Source organism: Mesocricetus auratus, unplaced genomic scaffold (assembly GCF_017639785.1).
Source record: "Mesocricetus auratus isolate SY011 unplaced genomic scaffold, BCM_Maur_2.0 Super-Scaffold_100010, whole genome shotgun sequence".
Lineage (NCBI taxonomy): Eukaryota > Metazoa > Chordata > Mammalia > Rodentia > Cricetidae > Mesocricetus > Mesocricetus auratus.
In genome coordinates, this window is record NW_024429194.1 from 82,760,971 (window position 1) to 82,778,753 (window position 17,783).

Sequence of the window (17,783 nt, forward strand, 5' to 3'; positions counted from 1 at the left end):
CTCACGACTGTAATCTCAACACTTGGGCTAAGACAGGATGATAACTAAAGACCAGCCTAGGACACACAGAGAAACCTCATTATCTCTGGATCCATGAAATAAGAAAGGATTTAAAGAAAAGAGAAAGGAAGAAAGGAGACAAAGAAAAGTACTGGTTCTCACCCTTCAATCTCAAGAGATACGATGGGGGTGTAGCTCAGTGATATGCTTGCCTGTCAAGGCCCTGCATTTAATCCCCAACATTTGGGAGACTCAAACAAGAGGCTTGTGAATTTGATGCCAGTCTGCTTCAGTGAGACAGTGTCTAAAGAGGGGAGGAGAGCACACTAGGGTTGTAGCTTAGTGGTATTAGTGGTAGAAAGCTTGCCTAGCATGTTCAAGAAAATCTCAATGAGTACAGAAACCTAACTACTTCCACAAACTTCAACATGAGAGAACAGACAATTGCCTCAAAAATAAAAGGCTGTCAGAGAATAAAGGACCAATTAATTCTGGGAGATTGAAAGATAAAAAAGGTTTTATGAGTTAACGGGATGGAAGAGTGTTCAAGGAAAAGGAAAACAGTTTGAGGGGGAAAAATACCCAACAACAACAAAACAGCACCAGGAAATGTCTGGCAAGCTGCTAATCATAGAACAAAAGAGGGATGGACGGAGCTGTCTGCAGATAAAATGTAAAAGGTCTTAATGCCATCACCACAGTTGTCATTTTTGTTTCATTTGCCCATCAAGTCTGTAACCTCCACCAGCACCTGGATCTTCCTTTGGAGAATGCCCACCAGGCATGTCTTGGCAAGGCTCCCAACAGTCAGCTCTGATTAAGGCATGCTCCTACCGGGAATGACCCAGGGAAATATACAACAGATCATTAAGATGGTGGGGTCCCTAAGCAGGCTGTTGTTTAGCTTAACTCTGGCTGGGCTCTGGTGCTGCTGAACTTCTCTGGGTTCAAACCCATTTCCCAAGCCCAGCTTTGTAGTGCTTCTCCCTCCCCAAATAAATCCCGATTTTTAGTTCAAGCTAGCCAGATAAAGAATACACTAAAGCAAAGAAAAACATGATCAAAATTGTTTGAGGAGGTTAACAGTTTATCAAGAATAGATGTGCTCACCCACCCTTCCCAACTTAGCCCAGGCAACAATGTTCCCCTGAAGACTTCCCTAAGTCCTTCCATTAATTTCAAAAAACCCTCTAGCACTGGGTTATGAATATATGGTATTCATTCACTGCAACTTCTGACCAGAGAAAAGGGTCCTACCCAAGCAGACTTCCTACAGCAAGACATCTCCCATCTCAAGCTCACAGGGCAGGGAAGAGGATAGATGGCACACTCTGATCCTGAATAAATCATCTTCTTTCTCTTTTGCAGAGCCTTTATGAATGCTCATGAAAAATGGGGATAAAGATCAAGGGTCAATGTCACAGCACTGTTAGGCAGACAAAAGGTATCAGGAAGACTTTTGTAAAGTATAAGGCCTTACAGGAATGTTAGCACTTAGGAAACAGCTTATTTCCCCTGCAGCTGTGGGATGACAAGAGCCAGGGATAGACAGAGGGATTTGACAAGGCAGCCATATCTGGTTCAGCAGCTCAGAATTTCATCACCATTCCAAACCAGACCCTGAACCCAACAGACCTGTTCCCAGGCCAGATGAAAGAGTAAGATTGTGAGGATCACCGGCAACTCCCAAAGCTAGAGAGATGCAAAAAGAGCAGTCTTCCAGTCAGTGAGGCCTTCAGCACTCTGAGGTTAGCTTCTAAGCAGGAATTCCCCCAGAGAGCTTGACCTTGAGGCCCAGGCTACTTTGCTATCCTCTAAAAAATTCCACCACGTCAAAAAGTTTAACCCATGAGTCTTGTGGAGGAAAAAGAAACCCTTCATACCAGACTCTGACTGCTCCTGTGTCCCACCTACTATACTTACAAAAATCTTTCCAAAAGAAACAAATAAACGTTCTAAAATACATGCTTGGGGGCTGGAGAGATGGCTCAGAGGTTAAGAGCACTGACTGCTCTTCCAGGGGTCCTGAGTTCAATTCCCAGCAACCACATGGTGGCTCACAACCATCTACAATTTAGTCTGGTGACCTCTTCTGGCATGTAGGCAGAACACTGTATATGTGACAAATAAATAATCTTAAAAAAAAAAACATGCTTGGTTCTAGAGTCAATCAAATTGAAGTTCATTCAATTCCTTTATTCTTAGTAAGAAAGAAAAAGTATATTAGTTCTGTGTGCTTTTAGCTTACCTCATCTTCAAGTCCAAGACACAGGTATTCCAGTCCCCACCCAACACATGAAAGGAACACACAGAAGAGCCGGGGGCCAGAGGAAGTCACTTCCAGTGCCCAGGGGTCAAGCACATGTCCACTGAAGGTGAGACTTTATAAAATCTAGCATCTCTCTAGTTTTGAATTCCATCACACAACTTTGCATCTGCAACCCACAAGTCTGCTTACATCAGACAAGAATGTAGCAAGGACTAGAAGAAAAATACACAGCTTTTAGAACTAGACTTGGCTGGATTAAGGCTATCAACACACCAATTTCTAGTTGGTGGAGATGGGCCTCAGATCCCAAGTTATTAGAGAACTAGAGAAAAGATTAAAAACAATATTGTATTAGAAGACAACATAGTTTGAAGAGCAAATAGTACCTGGAACTCAGAGCCAACACAATCATGCCACTATGTCAGGGATTCTGTTTACCTTTGATAGTATCATACTCCAGGGTACAGTACAAAACGGATCCTTTGAAAAGGTTTGAATAGATGAGTTGCTGAGCACGTGGTGACTGCTGCCAACATGTGATTTTAAAATATGAAGATCAAAAAGTAGATGTGACTACAGGGACAGTGTGCTAGTTAATTTGCTGTTGGTTTTTGTCAGCTTGACACAAGCTATAATCATCTGGGCAAAAGGAACCACAAATGAAAAAAATGCCTACATCAGACTGCCTGTAAACAAATCTGCGGGCATTTTCTTGATTAGTGTCATTGGTTGTAATAATGTTTAATGTGGGAGAACTCAGCCCACTGGGAGTGGTACCACCCCGGGGTAGGTAGGCCTGGATTGTATAATAAAGCAGGCAGGGCAAGTCAGTGAGCAGCATCCTCCATGGCCTCTACTTCAGTTCCGGCCTCCAACTTCCTGCCCTGACTTCCCTCAGTGATTGACTGTGATCCAGGTGTGTAAGCAAAATAAACCCTTTCCTCTTCAAGTTTTATCACAGCAACAGAAAACAAACTAAGGCAGACAGCTAATAGCTAATAAGGAACAAAACAAGTCACATTTACCTGGAGAACATCAATGTTAATATCTACATCAAGAACAATAAATGGTCCTAGGTCAGCAAGATGGCTTAGTGGATAAAGGCACTTGTTACCAAGCCCGAAGAGCAGAGTTTCATAACCCTGGGACCCACATGGTTGAACCAGACAACCAACTGTGGAAGAAGAAAACCAACTCCTCTGATGGATCCACCCCCACACCATGATACATAAGCCTCTTCCCACTAAAAAAACATGAAATAATCTTTTAAACAATTACATGTAATTTTATGTGTGTATATATGCACACATACACACACACACACACACACACACACACACACAAACACCATGGAAAACAGCTCACAAGTTGCAGTCCGACCCTTCCCAAGAAACAAAGAGCAAGTTTGCCCTTAACTAGTTCAGAAAAACTTCCAAAGCCAATTATTTTTAGATGGGGTCTCATTGTACAAGCCCTGGATGGCCTGGAACCTATATGTATACCAGGCTGGCCTTGAACTCACAGAGACCCCACCTGCTTCTGCCTCCCAAGTTCTGGGATTAAGGTAGTGTGACTAGCAAGTCCCACTTCAAAGCTGACCAAAACAAAAAAAAATTTTAAACGTTAATTGTATATAAGTGTTTATCTGTATATGCCTATGTGCATATAAGTGCAGTAGGTTCCCTCAGTGGCTACAAGAGGGCACCAGACATCCCTAAACTCCCAGAGCTGAAATTACCAGCACTTGAGGACTGCCTGATACGAATTCTAAGAACCAAACTCAGGTCCTCTGTAAGAGCAGTACAGTCCTTAACTGCTGAGTCACCACCTCTCTAGCCCGGTGGTTCTCACCGTCCTAATGCTGGGACCTTTTAAACAGTTCCTCATGTTATGATGACCTCCAACCATAAAATTATTACTTTATTATTATTATTATTATTGTTTGTTTTTGAGATAAGGGTTCTCTGTAGCTTTTGGAGGCTGTCCTGAAATTCATTGTGTAGACTGGGATAGCCTCAAACTCACAGAAATCCACCTACCTCTGTCTTCTGAGTCACCACCACCTGGCCACAAAATTACTTTCAATGCTACTTCATAACTGTAATTTTGCTACTGTTATGAATCATAATGTAAATATCTGTGTTTTCCTATGGTATTAGGTGACCCCTTCATAAGGGTCCTTCGACCCCACTACCCCTACCAAAGGGGCCATGACACAGATTGAGAACCACTGCTCTAGTCCTTCAAGAGAGACTTTTTTCCTCAAATTAAAAGTATTATGAGAAAAAAGCCAAAAGGACATTTCCTAAATTATCTGAAGATTCTGGTAAAAGTGGTCAGCCTGGCCTTGAACTCAGAGACCTGCCTGAGTGCTACCATACCTGTCCTTTTATTTTCCTTCTACAGTACACGTGTGTGTGTGTGTGTGTGTGTGTGTGTGTGTGTGTGTGTGTGTGTGTGTGTGTGTGCGCCCACAATGTGGAGATCAGGAGACAACTTGCAGGAGTCAGTTCTCTCCTTTCACCTTGGGAATTCTGTGGATTGAATTTGGGTCCTCCAGCAGCAAGCACCTGTACCTGCTAAGTCATCTCTTCTGTCTTTGCTTGTCCTTCTAATAACAAGTTTAGCAGGAGGTAAAACAAACTTTAAAAACATGGGTTTTTTTTGAGATTTATTTGTATTTGTATGAATGTCTGGTCTCCACATATGTCTGTGTACCATGTATGTGCAGTAACCTCAGAGGCCAGAAGAAGGTACTGGATCTCCTAGAACTGGAGTTACATATGGTTGTTAGTCATGGGTGCTGGGAATTAAACACTGGTCCTCAGGAAGAACAGCCAATGCTCTTACCACTGGGTCTACTCTCCCACCTAAATGAGATTACTTTTTTTTTTTTTTTTTTTTTTTTTTTGGTTTTCGAGACAGGGTTTCTCTATGGCTTTGGAGGCTGTCCTGGAACTAGCTCTTGTAGACCAGGCTGGCCTCGAACTCACAGAGATCCGCCTGCCTCTGCCTCCCAAGTGCTGGAATTAAAGGCGTGCACCACCAACGCCCGGCTAATGTGATTACTTTTGAGGACAGGTAATGTAGGAAATTAGTAGACAGCGAGACTTTCCGCGTTCTGTCTTATACGTGTTTTAAAAAAAATTTTTTTTTGGTTTTTTGAGAGAGGGTTTTCTGTATTGTTTTTGGAGCCTGTCATGGAACTCGCTCAGTAGATTAGGCTGGCCTTGAACTCACAGAGATCCACCTGCCTCAGCCTCCCAAGTGCTGGGATTAAAGGCATGCGCCACCAACACCTGGCACGTGTTTAAAATTTTGATCCATTTAAATGCAGTACCTCCTTGCCCCCAATAAATAAAATAATCACCATAGTAATTTGTAGCAATGGAAAAATGTGAAAAGTGAAAAAGCTGCAGCTGGCAATGTGGACTCCAGCTCCTGACCTGAAGCCTCCTCTATGGGAAGATCACCCATGCACTAACTCCAAAGTGACTTTCCCTAAGTGTTCACAGCAACAGCACTTATGCTAACGAGAGATTGCAAACAATGAAAATGTCCAACAGAGGCAAAGTCATGAAAGTTGTCCATTTGGCTGGATTATACTCAATTATGTACCCATTATACCACAACTATTGCAACAAATGGCAATCAGTATGTGAAAATATGAAGCCCGGTGGTGGTGGCTCACACCAGCACTCAGGAGGCAGAGGTGGGCAGATCTTTGTGAGTTTGAGGCCAGTCTGATCTTCAGAGAGAGTTCCAGGACAGCCAAGGCTGTTTCTTGAAGAAATCCTGTCTTGAAAAAAAAAAAAGACAAATATACATATGTGTATATTTTTAAAAAGTTCTGGCTAGCCAGATGTGGTAGTACTCAGGAGACAGAGGCAGGCAGATTTCTCTGAGTTCAAGGTCAGCCTGGTCTACTGAGTGAGCTCTAGGACAGTCAAGGCTACACAGAGAAACCGTGCCTCAAAAAAACCAAAATCAAACAAACAAAAAAGACAGCAAATGGATACAGACAATCTGATACCAGGTTAGTCTGCTGTTGCTGCTGGTTGTTGAGACAGGGTCCGTGCAGCCCAGCTAGCCTGCTTGTGCTGCTTCTGCACCACCTTCCAAGTGCTGGGACAGCAGCAGCAGGCCACCACACATGGCTTTATGTGCCCTAGAAAATTCTAATTGATACAAAGTTACTTGAGTTTCCTTTTTAAGTACCAACTTAAGACCTACTTGAGATAGAAGCAAAAACATACTTTTTAAAAAGTAGCACAATCTTGAGCTGAGTATGAGAACTCTAAAAAAAATTAAAACATGGCACATGCCTTTAATCCCAGCACTCGGGAGGCAGAGACAGGCGGATCTCTGTGAGTTCAAGACCAGCCTGGTCTACAAGAGCTAGTTCCAGGACAGCCTCCAAAGCCACAGAGAAACAATGTCTCAAAAAAAACAATAAATAAATAAATAATAAAGCATTTTAAAGGATTTCAGTGAGAGACAGGCAACGCTCAAGAACATTATTAGCCCAAAAGTGTGAGTGTGAACACAGAAAATATTTAACAAGGGTGAGGCCAAACAGAAAAAGGACACACTCAAGAGGATGCTGATCTGGTGGTCTGAGAAGCCCCAGAAAACATAACTAGATGAAACCAAGCACTTAAAGAGCATGGAAACTAAGTTAAGTCATTGACAATTGTAAGATCTCAAGAGCTTTAGGAAGAAAAACACAAAGGATCAAAACAGTGGGGCTGGGTTGTAGATTGGTGTAGCCTGGTGGGCACAAAGCCCTGAATTTGCACATCAAAATGGCAAAAAACGGGAGGTAGAGGCAGGAGGATGTGAGTTCTAGGTCACCTTGTGCTACACACTGGGATCAAAATTCTCAACTACTAGAAGCTAAAGCACAAAAAATCTCTTCAAAATCCTGATACAAACTCTGTCCTACCTATCACACCAATCACAATACATTTGCTACTCCAACACTCAGATGACCTAGCCAAGAATATCACAAGCCCAGCCTGGGCTACGGGACAAGACCAGGTATCAAAACATGTTCTGTTTAGCTGGGAGTTAATGGTACATACCTTTAATGCTAGCACTCCGTAGGGCTTTACAGTAAGACCTTGTACTTAAAAAAAAAAAGTCCTGCCTAAACTCTAAACCCAAACAAACTATTAAGTTGAGTGAGATCTGACTATGTATTTTTAAACAGGCCAGTCCTCAAAAATTTACCTCCAAGCCGGGCCTGTGGTTTCTGAACTTTGGGTCAACCTTCAGTAGAGCAGTCAGATGTGAGCAGATCAGAGTTCAAACCTTGGCTGTACTATTCAAGACCATTCTGAGCTACATTAAACTCAATCAAGCAGCAACAAATTGCCTTCTAGAAGGAAGAAAACAACACCACCGCCCCAAACCAAGAACTAGAGAACAGGAACTTCAACATCACTCTGTAGGTTGATTAAGGGTGGCTGATTTACCCAGGAGATGGGCAAACAAAGGCAGGGCTCCAAGAAAAAAAAGAACAGACCAGGGAAACTAAGAAAGTGAGTGAGTGGATACACAAACAATACAGATAATCTACGCCACAGAAATGAACACACATGTCCACAGAAAACCACATGTTCTCAGTTGCTTCTCTCCTAATAGCCAAAAGGGAGAAAGAACCCACAGGTCTGGCAGTTGACAAGGGAGTTAGCGAAATGAGCCGTACTGAAACACTACATTACAACATGGATGAATCTGAACATGTGCTAAGTGAAAGAAGTCATAGGCTCTGGTTCATTTACACGAAATGTTTACAACAGACAACTCATAAAGACAGGAAAGTAAAGCTGGCCTTGGGAGCGACAAGTGTGCTATTCTGCAGGCTGAGACAGGTCAGCCCGAACAACTTAATGAGCCTGTTTCAACATAAAGCATAGAAATGGGACTGGGAATATAACTTAATGAAAGAGTGGCCTCTCATGCACAAGTTCTTCAGCCTTCTCTGGGGAGAACAGTTGCCATTTATTTCCGACTTCTGTTTGAACTATCTAGCTTTGGGTCCTTCCCTTTCCACTTGACAGCTCTACCCCAGGCTGACCTCCTGCCCAGTTCCTGACTCCTTTTTTATGACCTTACCATCATTGCTGCCCTCTGCAGCATGCTGTCCATCCTGCACCAACTACACTTCTCGAAGCTCACCTCTTGTTACACCTTTATTATACTTCTCCTTAGACTATTCCAATTCTCTTCTTGCATCTCACTCTGCACTGCCAGTTTGGACCTTTTGAATATATTCCCCACTTAAGCCTACATCTCACCATCACAATCAAGTTTCCTAGTATAGCTGCTACCTGGTCAGCTTCCTCAAAGTCCCATGTTCAAGGCCTCAATGGGACCTCACAATTGTACCTGGGCACTGTCTTCCAGGCCAACCCTTCACAGAGGTCACACCCTTACACCTGAAAGTTTCTTACCTAACCCACGACAAGAGTTATGTATACTTTGAAAGGATCAACAGTTACCTTCTTAAAATTCACACACACACACACACACACACACACACACACACAAAACCTGTATCTTAGTTCTACTCACCTCTTGGATCTCATTCATTATTTTCTTTTTTCATTCACTATTTTCTTATACATAATGTTAATTACCAAAAGAAAATCTCTAGCAGTCTTTTGTTTGTAAGGTAACTTGGCTATTATTCTTTCATATGCTTATCAGTTCCTGACTCTTATTTTTAAAAATTCTTAAAATTTTAATTTTTAAAAATTAATTTATTTTTATGTATATGGGCGCTTTGCCTGCATGTGTCTATGTACTATGAGGGCACTGAACCTCTAGAACTAGAGTTACACACATCTGTGAGCCACTTTATGGTACTGGGAATTGAAGCTAGGTCCTTTGGAAGAGCAGCCAGTGCTCTTAACTGCTGAGTTATTTCTGCAGTCCCAACACCTATTTCTTTTGTGCCTAGCAAAAAGATCACCTTCTTGACTTTGCCTTTTCTAACCTCAGTGGAAGATTCTATCTTTCTGTGGCAGTGGTGGCACACACACCTTTAGCCATAAACACTCAGAAGGCAGAGGCAGGCGGATCTCTTTGAGGCCAGCTTTGTCTACAGAGTGAGTTCTAGGACAGCCAGGACTATACAGAGAAACCCGGTCTGGAACCTTACAACGCTCCAACCCCTCAAAAAGGACAGACCTGGCTGCTGTCAACAGGGATTTCGGTCTACTCTGAAACACAAGCCAGGTAGGTGGGAGGCTATGGTCAAGTTTGAGGAGAGATATACAAGATGGGCCAAGACAAGTGGCTCTTTCAGAAGGTTTGGTTTTTAGGTGTTTCTTTCTTCATCATTAAAAATAAGAGGAACAAGACAGGCTTGATTGATAGTGCATGCCTTTAATCCCAGGACCTGGAAGGCAAAGGCAGGCAATCTTGGTAAATTTCAGGCTACACTGGTCTACACAGCAAGTTCTAGGCCAGTCAAGGACACAGAGTCTGAAAAACAAACAGTAAATAAAGAAACAGTTGATGGAGTAGAGAGTCAGTTCTCTAGACTGTGGATCCTGGAAGGTGGGCATGCTCCAGGAGATGGCGGGTCCTAAGCCTATGTGCATATGGGCAACACTACTGGATTAGCCAGTTATTTAAAAAAGAAAAGGGTTCAGGAAGTTGAGAGGGAAATGTGGTGGGGAGGGTTAGGAGAGTTCAGTGGGTGGATATGATCAAAATACATTGTGTACATGTATGGAATTCTCAAAATATTTTTTAAGAGGATGGGCCAGAAAGATGGCTCAGTGGGTAAGGGAGCATGTTGCCAAACTTGTTCAATCCCAGAGCCCACATGGCAGAGGGAGAGAACTGACTCTAAAAGTTGCCCTCTGGCCTTACACATTCAATGTGGGCATGTGGGGAAGCAAATGCACATCCGCAAACTGAATAAATAAATGTAATAAATGTTAAAAAAAAAAAAAGGTCTGGGGAAATGTCACACAAGTATAAGGACTTCAGTTCAAATCCCAACAAGCCAATGAAGGTAATCATGGTAGTGTAAATTTGCAATCTCAGTGCTCCTCCTTTGCCAAGATGGAAGGCAGAGACGGGGATACTTGGAAGATTGGAGGCCAGAGAGTGTATGCAGTGTCAAACACAAAGAGAGACCCTGTTCAAAGATGAAAGCAAAGTTGACGCTTGAAGTCATATTCTAACTTCCACAAGAACACCACGGCACACTTGTGCCTGCACTCACATGCTTAAAACCTGGAGATCCCTTGCCGGGCGTTGGTGGTGCACACCTTTAATCCCAGCACTCGGGAGGCAGAGGCAGGTGGATCTCTGTGAGTTCGAGGCCAGACTGGTCTACAGAGCAAGTTCCAGGACAGCCTCCAAAGCCACAGAGAAACCCTGTCTCGAAAAACGAAAAAAAAAAAAAAAAACCTGGAGATCCCACATAAAAATCTAGACTCTGGCATTGTTTCAAAGAGAATGACACTGACACTCTTCAAAAAGGCTTCACTCCACTACCTAACCTAAACTAGGTTATCTCAGTCTCTATAAAATAGCCCCATTTCATTATGTAGTGTCCTGCTAAATTTATTTATTCTACTTGTTTGATAGTACTGGGGATTGAACCTAGGACCACATGTATGCTAAGCAAGAGCTCTATTGTTGAGCTACACCTCCAGCCTTCTTTTTACTTCTTATTTTGAGAAGAGGGTCTCACTAAATGGCTCGGGCTGGTCTTGGAACATGAGCAGCCCTTCTGCCTCAGCCTCTGAAGTCAGTGAGACTGTAGTTATGTGCCTCACTAATCACTCACGTCTGCCTTTGCAGTACTGAGTACTGAATCCAGGGCTTTACATATTCCAGGCAAGCACCTACCACAGAGCTATATTCCCAGTTCACTGACCATTTATTTACTCAAATGAAACAAAAACTTAAAGCTATGAGAGAAAAGAGACCCTGTTGGTCTTAGACTCATAGCTCCAAAGAGGACCTCCTTGAGGCAGGCATGAGATCTCTAGGTTGTAAATTACCCCCAATTATACAAAAGTAAATACATTCATATAATCTCTCTTCTTCCTCATCCTAGAAGCACATGGGCTAGTCACACTGACCTAATCCGATCCTGAAAAGTTTACCTAATCATTTAGTGCCCGTCCAGGTATTCATACAGGCGTTCCTCAGTGACACTGTGAACAACCTCACTGTTCCAAGTGATGTTCCAGGTGCAAAGAGCTGTGAGAGGAAAAGGAAAGGTCCTTCCCCGTCACAGTAACATGCTGGGGGGAGCAGATGGGTTAAGGGACACTTCTGTCCCTAGACCGGTGATGACCTTTAGTCTGGGCAACTGGTTCTTCCTGCCTTTAAGGGTCGATGGCGGTCTCCTTGGTGAGATCTTCCTGGTAAGGCGCCTTCCCCAGCTCCTCACCCTGACTTTCACTCACTGCCCTGTGCGAGCCATTGTTACTCAGCACTCACTGCAGCTCTCACCTCAACCCTGTGGCCACAACACACCTCTCCATCTCCCCAAGCTCCTCACAACTGACACCCCAAAGCCAGCACTTGAATTACTGCTCTCGACACATGGAAAACATTTCCCAAACTTGGCCTATAAAACTACTGACCCATTGCTGTAGTTTCTAGAGGATACGTTTTATTTACACATAGATTTTTAACAATCTATGAAGGTAGACAGATCAACCACTATGTAATTTAACATACTGAAAAGTAAGACAAAGGTCATTACAAAATGTATGTTAAAAAAAAACACAACACATGAAATTCTTCTTGTGTCCCTGATAACGAGCTGTTCTATACCTAATTCTTACTGACTGTAGAACGCTTGGTAAGGTAACGAACAGTCCTGGGCTCCAGTGTCAGCACCCAGGAGGGGAGATGACCAGTGTGATGACCATCTCTACCTGAAAGGGCTAGCAGAAGGACTGAGAATGTGTGTGAGTGCTTAACACTGTGTTTCCCACCCAAGTGTTCAAAACACATTAGCTACACTTGTGTTCCAAGAACTAGCCCCTCCCATTTGTCAACCCATCTTTGTGTTTAGCAATACATAGTGGAAGAATCTGTGGCTAAAAGTGGAACTTGGATTACAGGGTCTTGTCACATTGCCTGGATGATCAGAATGAAAAGAGCAAACCAAGGAAACAAAAAAAAAAAAAAACAGGAAAGGGGCAAACACCTTTTTTCAAACAACTGTTGTCATTTCTTCCTACAGAAGAAAACCTTCTACCTGCTTCTTCATCTGCAAAATGAGGATGTAGCCATGATATTTGCCTGCAAGGTTGTAGATTCTAGATGTAAATAACGTTCCCATAAACTGAGTCATTGCTTAGGAGTTGTGGACTCACTAAAGTAAGTGACCTTAGACAACACTCCTGTAAAAAAAAAAAATGAGAGTGAAACCTACTTCACAGGATTGTTCAAGGAAAAAGATGAAATAACGCAAAGTATTCGGGGCTGGGAATATCAAGAGTCCAACTATTGAGAATTACTAAATTACTAGCCTATCCATTGGACTTCAAATCCTCAAAGGTGCAGTGGAAACAAACTGATATTGGCTCAGGAACAGAGAGAACTGGGCTTTGTTAACCAGCATGATGACCGCGGGCAAGTCTGGGACCCTCTCCAAACCTTCGTTCCCGTGGCTGAAAAGTGAGAGAATTGCAAGAGAGGATCCCTGGGCTCCTACCAGTTCGTCCACTTCGCTGTAAAGGCTGCTGAAACAAAGGCCACCCGCTCCCTAGTCTGTACCCGAGGGGCCAAAACTCAAAATTCTTGCTGCTCAACTCCCTTTGCGGTGCGACAGCAGGCGCGCCCGGGTTCTCCAGCCGAAGTCGCCGCACTCTGCCGTCTCTGCCCGCTCCATCAGTAACTTGCTTTTGCAGCTGTTGCCCAAAGTTTTTCCAGAGCGCCTGGAGACCCGGCTGTCAGTCAATCGCGAAAAGAGCAGGGGCGTGGGAGCCAAGCCTAGGAGCCAGTCCGGGAAATCCCGAAGCCGCTCCAGTGGCCGGGCAGGGAGTGACAGGTGCGACGCGGGACGCTGGCGACGAAGACCGGACAAACCAGAGCGCGTGTGGGCGCGCGAGGGAGGCGGCTGCCTGGCTTCCTCTTGTGGCCGCACTGGCGACGCCCACAGCCCCGCTTCAGGCCCCGCGGCGCCCAGGACTCCTCAGCCTCCGGGAGCCCCGCGCCATGGCCCGGGCTCAGACTTCGAAGCAGGAAGAACTGGGAACCGCGGGGCAGTCGGGCCCGCGGGTTCCTTCCCGCGTACGCCAGGGCGGTCGCGGGGTGGGCGCACGCGCACCCGCGAGCGCCGCCGTAACCCCTTCCTCCCCGCGCGCCCCCCACACTCCCACCCAGCCGCCACTCACCATCGATGTCCCCCAGAGTCAGCTCGTCGCCCAGTTCCGTGAGGGTGTCCATGGTCTCCAGACCGCCCAGCTCGCTGCTCTCGTCCATCGCCCGGCTCGGCGCAGAGTCCCCCGTGAGATTCGGCTCACGGAGACGCGGAGGCGGTGCCGCCGCCACCGCCCATGACACCCGACAGCCCCCACCTGGTACCGCCTCACCGGCCCGTGCCAGCCGCCGCCATGTTTGAGCTGCGCCCCGGCTCCGCGGAAGGGGCGGGGCAGGACTCCCCCGCCCCGGGCCGCGCCCACTGAGGCCCCGCCCCCAGCCTCCGCGCCCCCATGTTTGTTGTCAATGGGACCAGGCTCCGCTTAGCCAATCGGCGCGCGAAGCGGCTCGTGGGGTGATGGCGCGTCATCGATCAGCAGCTCAGATTTGCATAGCGGGACTCCGCCCCTCGCGGTCTCCAAGCGCTAGCACCATGTAGCCGCCAAGCCCTCGACCCAGCCTTCCTCTGGTTTAAAGGAGCCGCTACTTTCCCGTTGGATCAGCTCCAGGAGCAACTTCGTCGAGAGCCCGGGAATAGAAGGGTTAACGCACGGTTGCCCAGCGCTACCTACCACAACCGCCTTTACGCTGTGAGCACATTACGTCATCTTTCCAGTTGCCTCTCCCTCACCTTAGCCCTGAGTAGAATCAAAGTACTCCAACACTCAGGGATAGACCGTCACACTTGATTCCACCCAAGACTTGACGGGGGGGGCTTGAATCGCCTGAGTGCTGTCAACATCTTACAACTGACCCTCAATCATGGGAACCTTTAAACAAGGTCACTTGCCCAAGCTCTGGCGGCGGAACTCCGAGGGTTCTGAAGCATCCCGCTCCAGCAGTCACCTCACTGTGTCATCTTACAAGTGGTCACATAGTACACAAAAGGGCAAACTTCCAAGATTTTATCCCGAGGAAACAAAGATTAGTGTTCAAAGACATTCATCACAGAGTTCTCTGTAACTAGTGAAAACCAAGAAGCCCCACACTGTGAATTATCATGGCATCCTTAGAAAACTATGGAATGGGCATTAGAAAAAACAACATAAGTGTGTATTTATTGACAGGGAAAAGGCTTTCAAGGCATACAGAGGAAAATCTTCCTGTGAGTCCCAGGAAACCGTTTTAGGGGCCAGAACTAAAGAACATACAGGTTGTATGGAGAAACCCATTATCCCACCTTGTGTTCCTGGACTGGTTAGGCAACTGTCACTAAGACTCAGTTGTATCATCTTCAAAATAGCACAGGGACAACTTTGTAATTTTCACATTTATTTAATCTCTGTAGCAATCAAACAGCTCTCACCTTGTAGGTATAAGAGTTGCAGCACTGAGGAGGTTTCCCCAATGCAAGTGTTGCAGCTCTGAGGCGAAAGGTAACAAAACTCACACGAGATTTCTTGGCAAAGACACAGTATGGCAGCAAAGAACTCAGCAGGAGGTAGGTTTTACATAGGGTTTCTTGGCGGGGTGTGCATGGAGGGTTCTTGGTGAGATTCTGTGGCCTGACGACCTTGGGTTGCTGCTGCTGCTCCCCACCCCTTTATTTTTATTTTTATTTTTTTGTAGGGCAGTGTTTGGCCACCTGTGTTTTAAGGGATTGAAAACTGCCCTCAAGTGGCCAAGTTCTGCCCCCACCCCAAATACTCTAAGGGCTTGCAACTAAGTACTTTGTGTGTGTGTGTGTGTGTGTGTGTGTGTGTGTGTGTGTGTGTGTGTGTGTAACAATAAAAACACAGAACATACCAGGTGGCGGTGGTACATGCTTTTCATCCCAGCACTTGGGAGGCAGAGGCAGGGGAATCTCTGTGAATTAGTTCAAGACCAGCCTGCTCTACAAGAGCTAGTTCCAGGACATCATCCAAAGCCACAGAGAAACCCTGTCTTGAAAAACCAAAAAACCATGGAACATAAAAGTAACAGACAACAGTACAAAGTGATCAAGAAAACGAGGTGTGATCCAAGGGACCTGACTTGTGATGTCAAGACTCATGTCTGGGACCAGCAAGGTGGTTCAGTGGATAGAGGTGCTTGCCAGGTTCAAACCCTGGGACTCACAAAGTAAAGGGAATCAATTCCCATAACTTCTCTGCCCTTTACGTGTTGCTTAGTCAACTGATCTGAAAACCCACAAATGAAGGCTCAGTAGAAATGGTTGGGGGCTGGAAAGATGGCTCAGCAGTTAAGAGCACTGACTATTCTCCCAAAAGTCATGAGTTCAATTCCCAGCACCCATGTGTAATGAGATCTGGTGCCCTCTCTGCAGGCATACATGCAGGTAGAACAGTGTATACATAATAATAAATACTTCTTTAAAAAAGAAAAGAAACAGTTCATGACACATACCTTTTCTTTTGAGACAATGTTTTATGTTGTCCTTACTAGCCTTGAACTAGGTTTGTAGTCTTTTTTTTTCCTTAAAGATTTTTTTTAAAGCCGGGCAGTAGTAATGCAGGTCTTTAATCCTAGCACTCAGGAGGCAGAGGTGGGCAGATCTCTGTTTCAGGCCATCCTGGTCTACAGAGTGAGTTCCAGGACAGCCAGGGCTATAGAGAGAAACTCTGCCTTGAAAACCCATAAACAAATAAATAAAATGTTACAAGATGGTAACTGCTCTGGGCCCAAACCTCAGCAAAACCCTGACATCTCCTTCTAGCCTTGCCCACACAACTGAATGTCTCTCCCAGCTGGCTCTACTAGGAGGCCAGCCTGTTACACTGCATAAGCTACTCCCTAGGATCTAGATTGTTCATTTGGAGTGGCTGGACTGTTACATTGAGATATCTACTGTGGGTTGGGTAGCTGCTGTACATCACAGAACTATTTCCCATTGACTTCCTCTAAGAGCTCTGCTTCAGGCGACCTCCATCATCTTCCAGATATCACTATTCTAAGAAGGTTTTTGGCTGGATGAATCAAGAGTTTGGCTGAAATGAGCTGGAACAACAGTAATGATGGCTGTAAGGTGGTAGTAGGGCAGATTTCAGTCTAGAGGGTTTGACTGTCCAAGAAGAAAAGAGCAGAGAAGGGAAGCAAGGCCAAAATGCCTGTTGCTTTAAAGAGCAGGGAAGGGAAGACACTAGAAGAGCCACAGCCGACTTTGACCAAGGACAGGCTCCGAAGAATAACCCAGAAGGATCCTCCCTGGAAGCCCTCAACATCTATCTGGACAAAGATAGGGAGGGCAGAGGAAAATGGAGGACTGAGGAAGGGAAGGAGAGACATCTAGCAGTGGTTGTCATCCCTAGAGACATCTAACAATGGCTGGAGACAATTTTACTTGTCCTAACTGTGAGACCGCTACTAGCATCTGGTAGGTGGGGCCAGGGATATTGCTAAATATCCACACCACTCAGGATAGCCTTCTCATACAACAGCAAAGTGGTCCAAAATGTGAGTGGTGCCACTGCTGAGATACCTTGCCTTAAGGGATAATTAAGGGACTCCCAGAGTCTCCAAGAGTACCATGGACTGGACTTAAAAGACCGGAAAATCTTAAGACCACACTGTCACTGTTGCCAACATGAGCACCCCTAGCAATGGCCACTGGTGAGGTCACTAGAAAATGTACACACTCTGTTATAGGCCACTGCCACTCCCTAAACACACAGTTGGTAGAGCTTCAGTCACATAACTGAATCGCAGTTGCTGGGTGAGCTGGGGAAGCAAGGGCCCTCCCTCAAGTGGTGTATTTGTATTCCAAACCCACCCACCCAACCACCACCGGGCATGGTGGTGCATGCCTTTAATCCCAGCACTCAGGAGGCAGAGGCAGGTGGATCTCAGTGAGTTTGAAGTCAGCCTGATCTACAGAGTGAGTTCCAGGACAGCAAGAGCTACATAGTGAGACCCTGTTTCAAAGAAACAAAAATAAACAAAAAGATCTACAGCAAAACTGTCCTGGTTGTTTGGAAGTTCTTCCTTCAGTTAAGAGAGGAAGCATTTTCCTTGCAAAGCCAGCAACTACAGTCCCTCTCAAAGATGAAGGGACAGGGAGGACCTTAGTGGCTGGCTCTGGCCCCTAGTTCCACAAACACGAGCACATGTTCAACAGATGATGGGCAGATCTCATCCTTTACATAGGCCAGTGAATCACAACTCT

General features: G+C 45.4%; 1 protein-coding gene across 2 annotated transcripts in view; it reads right to left on the reverse strand.

Annotated features, from left to right (window-relative positions):
* Srebf2 (sterol regulatory element binding transcription factor 2) overlaps positions 1-13,900 on the reverse strand; it is a 59,812-nt gene extending 45,912 nt beyond the window's left edge. The window contains exon 1 of one of the 2 annotated variants that reach the window (XM_040752726.1): positions 13,657-13,900. In XM_040752726.1, coding sequence (XP_040608660.1) covers positions 13,657-13,744 — 88 coding nt within the window. In that variant the 5' untranslated portion in view covers positions 13,745-13,900. Of the gene's footprint in view, positions 1-12,974; positions 13,480-13,656 lie in introns of those variants that run through there. The other variant, XM_040752727.1, reaches the window with a different exon arrangement.
* Between the last annotated feature and the right edge of the window lie 3,883 nt (positions 13,901-17,783).